This window comes from Mycena indigotica, assembly GCF_014461135.1.
Source record: "Mycena indigotica strain 171206Taipei chromosome Unknown Mind.scaff0001, whole genome shotgun sequence".
Lineage (NCBI taxonomy): Eukaryota > Fungi > Basidiomycota > Agaricomycetes > Agaricales > Mycenaceae > Mycena > Mycena indigotica.
Genome location: NW_023503000.1, coordinates 530,888 through 538,533, shown reverse-complemented (window position 1 = coordinate 538,533; position 7,646 = coordinate 530,888). Strand labels below are relative to the sequence as shown.

Sequence of the window (7,646 nt, the reverse complement as noted above, 5' to 3'; positions counted from 1 at the left end):
CCGCCAACAATAGTGAAGTCGCGGGCATGAGGGAAAAATTGAGGCGGGTTGAGGCCAGTGACGGCGGTCGTCTCCAGCGTTGTTTCTGCTCCGAAAAGTGGCCGAGATCCCATATGTTTAGTTTGTACGGGGATGAAGGAGGCGAGCTCGAGGCATGCACTACAGCAGTGGTCGGATACGTCGGTGGTCAAGTATCGGGTGGAGCCCTTGAGAATCGGGTTCCTCTTTTATACACCCTCTGCGCTCCAACGCTCATGACGTAGGCTCCTACAACACTCCCCGTTCTCGCGCCAACAACTTGACACGCAGCACGACCGAACATTGTCGATCACGCCGTTGGCAGTTGTCCACTCTATGATTGATTATATGGACAAAAATAGTTCAAAAAGATAGGCCCCCTGAATGACGTCGTTGTTGCTCCACGTTTGTATTCTGTTCACGTCCGCGCAGCTCCAAGCGACGCTCTAGACCGCGCCGATCCACCAACCACATCGCTCTCCAAGTCCATTCCACCGTCGAAGCTTTCAAACCCGGACAATCTCCGTCGGTGACGCGTCGGAATTGAGCGAGAGTGAGAATTTGCCTCTGGATCAGCATCAAGGTCGGTAGGAGTTATGGACCCCGAGTGAGAGCTGGAGTCCGCGTCCAGCAGCGTGTCAGAAGACGGGCTGATAGTTGGACCAGCGACATCAACCGCAGCCTGGGGTGGCGCGGCTGGCGGTGAGGCCTCAGCTGCCTGTCGTCGCCTGGCATGTGCTTTATCCAAGTCCTGGTCTGGGATCTAACAGTCGACTTCAGTGTATTGTGCGGGCAATGGATAAGATTCTGAACGCACGGGTAAACGAACTAGATAAGCCAAGAAGGTCGAGCAGGCAGCAAATATGTAGACAGTTTTGAGGCTGACGGCGTAAGAGTCCCTCGCAAGACGCTGCTCTTCGGGGATCAACTCGCGAATTACGGCGCTCGATCGTCTGATTCGGAGAATGAGGTCCTCTGAGCCTGGTGGAAAACGTTTTCTGAGTTCGCTATCTAACCGGGACTGGAAGATCGCTGAAGAGATCGCAACGCCGCCGACTTGGCCTGAGTGGAGGGTCATACCAGAAAACTATTAGACATTCTGAACGTACCAATGCCTCGGAATAGCTGGCCAAAGCCTGTTCCGACGGCCATTTGTGATTCTGGGAGGTGCGCGAGCAAAGCGACTGCGCCAATCAATAACCAATGCAGCAAGGTAACGATGCATACTTAGCATCGTCTGCAGCACCACTGCGTTGCCGAAACCCAAAGGAATCTTCGTGTCCTGATCAATCAACTCCAAGAAATAAAAGCGAAACTCCTACGATACTGAGCCAGGACTGAATTGGTCCAGAGTCTTCGGCGCATGAACGAGATCAGCGTCGCTCCAATGAACGGGAAGAAGCCAAAGATGAGGTTGATTTTCTTGTACCGACCCGTGCGGTGCATCATCCATCCCGCAAACATGGAGCCGGTGGACATAGAGACGCTATTGGGCATAAGATGCAGTCCTGATCTGGGTCGGAACAGTGAAAGTAGGCGACAAATTTGGCTCACCCGCCGTAGAAGCGCTCTGTAGCGTAACAACCTGGAACCACATCGGGAAGAAGTAGGTCACAGAGAAGTTGCACGCGGCCACCAGGAAATTCGATGCGCTGACGAGCACGGGGACTTTCTGTCGCAGCATTGACGGGGCCATGACAGGCTCTGGTGCCACGAAGATTTCGACGATGAGAAACGCGATGAAGAAGGCTATGGCGAGTGAGAGAGGAATGATGACCCGTGTATCGAGCCACTGCTTTGGTCAGAAGAGGTATCAGACCAAATCATAGTGGCACACCGGAAGACTCTCGTTATATCTTGAGCTAAGAAAGAGGAGCAGCGATCCGACTGCGGTGAGGAGAGTAAGACTACCAAAGTAGTCAATCCGCTTTAAAACCTCTTTAGTTCCTTTGGATTTTCCCTAGTGAGGCCTGCGTCAAGGCCGTCGTAAGCTAACACAGGACACTCACCGGCGTTACATAGGTTACATTAAACTGCGTCATAACAGCAGCGGCAATGTAAAGCGGGATTTGGAGAAGGAATGCAGCACGCCACCCCAAACTGGTGACAGTCAGCCTCAGGAAGAGTAAAGAAACTCATCTCACAAATCTGTAATGACGCCACCGAATGGTCCACCAAGTCCCATACCTAACTGCCCGGCTATGAATCCGAAACTACTTGAGCATAGAAGAGATGACCTACGCCATTAAAACAGCTCGCAAGACCTTGGATGAGACCCCAATTCTGGAAAGTGCATTAGAAGGTGTGCAAGTTAAGAAAAGATAGCTGACCCTGAGAGTATACATGTCGCTGACGATGATTCTGAACAGCAATAACAGGAGATGATCAACTTGAACGTCTTCTTTCCAGGAATAGAACCTACGTTGACGTGGTAAATAGGCCGCCACCGCCGATACCAGCAAGCTAACGTGACGGTGAGAATTATACTCACCGAGAGCAAAAGCAGGACTCACAAAGCGGGCGGCAATGAGCGACTCCATGTTTCGCGAAAACCCACATCCAATGGTCCCCGCGGCCGCGAAGAAGATTGCTGTGTGGTTTGCCGCACGGCGACCCATTACATTGCATAAGCGACCATAAAGAGGTGTGAAGGTGCAGGTTGCAAGGAGGTATCTGCGTGATTCAGAGGCTTGTCAACACATTTGGAGACGACGAACGCAGTGCCTAGCCAGCTGGCTTGGTGGAACTTTTGGAATTCGGATGATATAGAGGGCATCACTGGAGAGTGTCACCAATATGCATTTCCGTCAAGGACAACTCACTTGTCGGGACAAGCGTTACTTAAGGAAGGAGTGAGCATGGACAAAGAACGATGCAACGCAAAGAACGACATAACGCCGCACAATTTAACGACTGCGACTGAGTGAGGCGATGACCATGAGATTGGACTATTACTCACTCCGAGGAACGTCCCTATCCATAACCCAGCCAACACTCGCCGCCTCCTGCTCGCCGAAATCTCCAATGGTCCTAATCGGTGTTTTGCGTCATGTTCTTCCACGTCTGGCACAGGACGCGTTTGAGCGGTAGGCTTGCGAATGAGGGGATCGCGTTCATTGGGAACTGCTGCCATCGCCGAGACGGGGACTCGCCAGTGCTGGTGGTCGTGAAGAAGAATGGAAGTTAGCGTGTGACGTTTTTCTGAGCGTGATCGTGCGGCATGACGTATTCGTCGGCAATCGCCCCGAATCTCCGACGAGATTAGATACTGTTGTTAGAGTTTATCACTACTACGAGTACTCAAGCGTCTCACTCATGATGAGAGCTCTGTCCGAATCAGTACATGTTGAAGATGAAGATGTGAAGTTTCCGAATGAATGATTCTGCTTCATTCTCAGGCTCAGGCTGTCACCACTCTCCTTGAGGCCTTGAGTTGCATTCCCATACAATACTCAGGTCCTGCTTTCAACCTGAATCAGACGAGTAATCTATTGTCACGGTCATACTACTCTAAATCGTCTCATCGCCACTTCTCCGCGAACTGGCATTCGAGTTGTCTGCTGCATCTGCATTCGACTCGGAGTCGGCCGACGGCGGCTCCGGCAAAACCGCTTGCTCTTGCCCTGCTGGCTTGACGAGTTTGGGTTTATGTGCCTCATCGAGGTCTTGGTCTGGAATCTGCGCGAAGCAGGTAAGGAAAGAAGAGGCAAGACTCAATCGAGTACTAACCGGCATGCGAACGAGATACGCTAGCAGGGCGGACAACGCAGACAGCGCGTAAACCGCTTTGAGGCTAATGGCATACGAGTCGCGGGCCAAACGTCTGTCTTCGGGGCTCAGTTGGCGCAAGAAGCCGCTTGAACGACGAATGTTCATGATCAACTATTTATCGAAGGCGTTAGCAAGTGAGAAAGTTCATGTTTCCGAATGAGAAGGACCTCTTCAGAGCCAGGCGGAAATCGTTTGTGAAGCTCGGCATCGAGGCGACCTTGAAATACCGCCGAAGACGCGGCTACACCGCCTACCATGCCTGCAAAGAAAGTCAAGTTGAAGGCAATTTCGTACTACATAGACACACACACCTAAACCCCGGAAGAGTTGCCCAAAGCCTGTTCCGACAGCCATTTGCGATGGAGGAAGATGAGCCAGAAGCGCGACTGGAGGACCATGTTCAACGGTATCACTCGGAACACGAGCTTTGGGGACGTACTCAGCAAGGTCTGCAACACGACGGCGTTTCCGAATCCAAAGGGTACCTGACCGAATGTTAGCACAAACTCTATAGAATGTTGATGGGCTACATACGATGCTCAACCATGACTGAACCCAACCCGAGTCTTCGCGCAACATGGTAATGAAAACGGCGCCGATGAAGGGGAAGGCCCCAAAAATGGCGTTGATCATCTTATACCGCCCTGTCTTGTGCATCATCCAACCAGCGAAGATGGACCCAAGCGACAGCGAAACGCTGTTCGGCATGAGGTGCAGCCCTGCGACGTTGTCAGCCTGTGCACTTACGTATATTGAAGTAGAAGTCAAACCAGCCGTGGAAGCGCTCTGGAATTTGACGACCTGAAACCACAGCGGGAAGAAGTACGTGATGGAGAAGATGCAGGCATTAGCGAAGAAGTTAGATGCACCAACGAGTACAGGGATCTTCTGCTGGAGGAGGAACATTGGCATCACGGGCTGTACCGCGACATACAGCTCGACCAGCACAAAGACGACCATAAAAGTCACCGAAACTAAAAGAGGGACGAGAACGAGTGGATGAAGCCACTGGGGATTCAGACGTATTTTAATCAGTCCAGCTTGTGAGGACTTCGCCACTCACTGGTAGACTCTCGTTATATTTAGAGCTCAAAAGCAGCACAAATGCTCCAACGAACGTGAGCAGCGAAAGGCTGCCGAAGTAGTCAATTCTTTTCATTATCTCCTTTGCACTACTGGATTTGCTCTATCCGTTGATGAGGTCAATGGCAAGAGGGTTATAGCTGCGCTCACCTCCGACTCAGTCACATATTGTACATTGAATTGGGTGATTACCGCGGATACAACGAACAGGGGGATTTGCATCAGGAAGGCTGCGCGCCATCCCAATCTACACAAGAGTTACCGCATGCCCCACAGGCATTGAAGGCTTGAAGCAGAGGAACTCACAAGTCGGTAATGAGACCACCAATTGGTCCACCAAGCCCTAGTCCTAACTTGGTCCTATTCAACAGCGTTCCTGGAGAGAGATTTACTAGTAGTGCAACTCACACTGTTAAAGACACTCGCAACAGCTTGAACTAAGCCGCGGTCCTTTGAAGTTCAGATATGTGAATGTGAGGGTAGATATATGGCGTTAAAGAGCGTACCCGGAGCGAATACATATCGCTAACGATGATCCTTCAGCTTGTCAATGGGTGGCACCAGCTGAAGATTTTAGAAGCATACGTTGAAGCCGTAAATACGCCTCCTCCTCCCATTCCTGCGATCTGGATGGAGTTAGTGCCAAGCACTGCTGCACGAGAGACGCACGAAGCGAGCAGCAATCAACCCCTCCATGCTTTGTGCAAGGCCACACCCAACAGCGCCGCCCCCGGTTAGGAAGATAGCAAGCTGGTATGCCCGTCGACGGCCCAAGACGTTGCATAGTCGGCCGTAGAGAGGCGTAAATGTGCAGGAAGCGAGGAAGTTTCTGAACAAGGTTAGAGCCAGTCCTTCTCCACCCAGCGGGGCGTATCTCACGCAGTTCCCAGCCAGCTGGCTTGATGGAATTTTTGAAACTCGGAGGAGATTGCAGGCATCACTGGGACGCACTATCAGACGGGTGGATAATCTCCGGTGAACGGCGTACTAGTAGGCACGAGAGTGACTGCGAACGACAAGGTCACTGAGAGGGATTGCATATTGGAGGATGGCACTCACGATTCATTGCCTAACGAAAAGACTGAGCAACGTTAGAGAAGAGAAGATATATAAGCACGCACCCCAAGAAACGTCCCTAGCCACATCCCCACTAGAATCCACCGCCTCGTTGCCGCAGAAATCTCCAACGGCCCTACTCGTTGCTTTGCGCCATCTTCAGGGTGGGTCTGCTTGGGAATTAGTGGGTCGCGCTCGCTCGACATGGAGGGGAATGGGGGAAGGAGAGGTGTGGAGGAACAAGACCCGAAGCGAGGAAGTCGAGCGCGACTTCAAGTCTTATATAGTGGCTTTTGCCATCGGTCGGCATTAATAGCTGATGACACCGACGCGTTGTTTAGGCGTGTTTGTCTTGCAAGGCGTTATCGCGACTCCGTGGTCATCAAGGTCGAATTAGTATCGCTGCTCTCCACGCAGAGCTAGGCCTAGCCGAGATTCCCTATACCCCATGAGTCGGGATTTGGCCGGGATACAACGATAGCAGCTTCTCGGGCTCGAAGTAGCTCGTGGACGTGGAGCTTCATGTCTCGGACTCGACAGGCCGAATGTTGTTTGGAGAGCCACTATTCGGGACATCGAAGATAAGTAACATGTTAAGAGCTGCACGCCTAAATGCCAGTAGTCGTGCTGAATGGTGGAAATGCTTTGCAAACGGAGCAACGCTTGGAGAGGAAAGACCGCTTCAATAGCTGACGGCGAAAGGACTGCGGAACGCTACTGGTAAAAGCCTACATTCACGCTCCAGAAAGAAGCGGATGTTAGAAAGCGACGAAGCACTGCCGAAGAGCCGGGACTCACTACTGTCGCCCATAACTGGTCACTGCTCGGCCAAAAAAACGGTAACCGGCAGCTCTACTTATCCGTCGTGCCCACTGTCCACACTCGGGAGAAGAATGCATTGAGGGTCTGTGTGCCAGCACCAACCATGCCAAATATAAGCCGGTTTCGCTTCTTGCTATCTCGGCGTCGCGATATAAAAGGCACCCTTGGAGATGGAGGATGCAAGCGTCACGGACCGTGACCCCAAGTCACAGCAATCCTCATTGACCAACGACGATGACAAGGCACCCACATCCCACCCATATGCTCATTCAAATTGCTGAACCCCGTTTAATTATACGGCCCCCACCCCGGAATATCGCTCACTCCCTCCTCTCGAGCTGCACCTTCGAACCCGCCTGCGGTCAAGCTCATCTCTGACTCCACACAACGAAAACTCATTTACGACCTTGCTGCACATCACCACGGGGCTCCAAAGCGGTCAAAGTGCAAGTGTAAACAGACGATTGCGAATTCCAAAGATCGTTTTCCGAGTCCGAGTCATGGAGCTGGGCGATATGAGCCAGGGTCAGAGAGATGGGAATTGAAGGAAACTAGAGATTTTGCGGGTCCGGTCTGCTGGTACGGGGGATGCGGAGGGTCGCTGGAGATGACGATTCAAATGATGTCGCTGTCGCTGTAAATTCAAGGTATGTCTGCAGAGACTTGTCGTATTTGTCTCCCCAATCATCCCCTCTTCCAGGTCTTGACAAGACGGTCATTTACCCCCATCCAAACATGCCTCTAGCTTGAAAGTACATCATTGAACTCCTCTAGAGCGTCCTTTTTCATTCAAGTTACTACGCGGGTCCTCAAGTTGCAACTGCGACTACTGTTCTAACTTCTACCCAGTGCAAAGGTCACCTCCCTGATCGCGAAGCGCCGCGAACACTCTTCAA

The 7,646-nt window shown here is 51.9% G+C and overlaps 2 protein-coding genes across 2 annotated transcripts; both read right to left on the bottom strand.

The window, feature by feature from the left end:
* Positions 1 to 436: 436 nt before the first annotated feature.
* Positions 437 to 3,151, bottom strand: MIND_00007200 (Vacuolar amino acid permease; the record flags this gene model as incomplete). The annotated part of the gene is made up of 16 exons (XM_037357046.1): positions 437 to 781; positions 836 to 1,080; positions 1,128 to 1,202; positions 1,341 to 1,526; positions 1,573 to 1,810; positions 1,856 to 1,978; positions 2,028 to 2,118; positions 2,163 to 2,209; positions 2,260 to 2,301; positions 2,349 to 2,379; positions 2,441 to 2,481; positions 2,532 to 2,691; positions 2,736 to 2,796; positions 2,841 to 2,858; positions 2,922 to 2,931; positions 2,978 to 3,151. 16 exons carry the CDS (start codon positions 3,149 to 3,151, stop codon positions 437 to 439), a joined length of 1,887 nt encoding a protein of 628 aa, XP_037224956.1.
* Positions 3,152 to 3,528: 377 nt separating this feature from the next.
* MIND_00007100 (Vacuolar amino acid permease) lies at positions 3,529 to 6,134 on the bottom strand (the record flags this gene model as incomplete). Its single annotated transcript, XM_037357045.1, has 18 exons — positions 3,529 to 3,696; positions 3,748 to 3,900; positions 3,957 to 4,048; positions 4,101 to 4,175; positions 4,229 to 4,274; positions 4,324 to 4,508; positions 4,560 to 4,797; positions 4,853 to 4,975; positions 5,023 to 5,119; positions 5,179 to 5,225; positions 5,281 to 5,322; positions 5,379 to 5,409; positions 5,458 to 5,498; positions 5,542 to 5,701; positions 5,752 to 5,812; positions 5,861 to 5,878; positions 5,932 to 5,941; positions 5,994 to 6,134. The coding sequence occupies 18 exons, from the start codon at positions 6,132 to 6,134 to the stop codon at positions 3,529 to 3,531; spliced, it is 1,728 nt and encodes a 575-aa protein (XP_037224955.1).
* Positions 6,135 to 7,646: the final 1,512 nt, after the last annotated feature.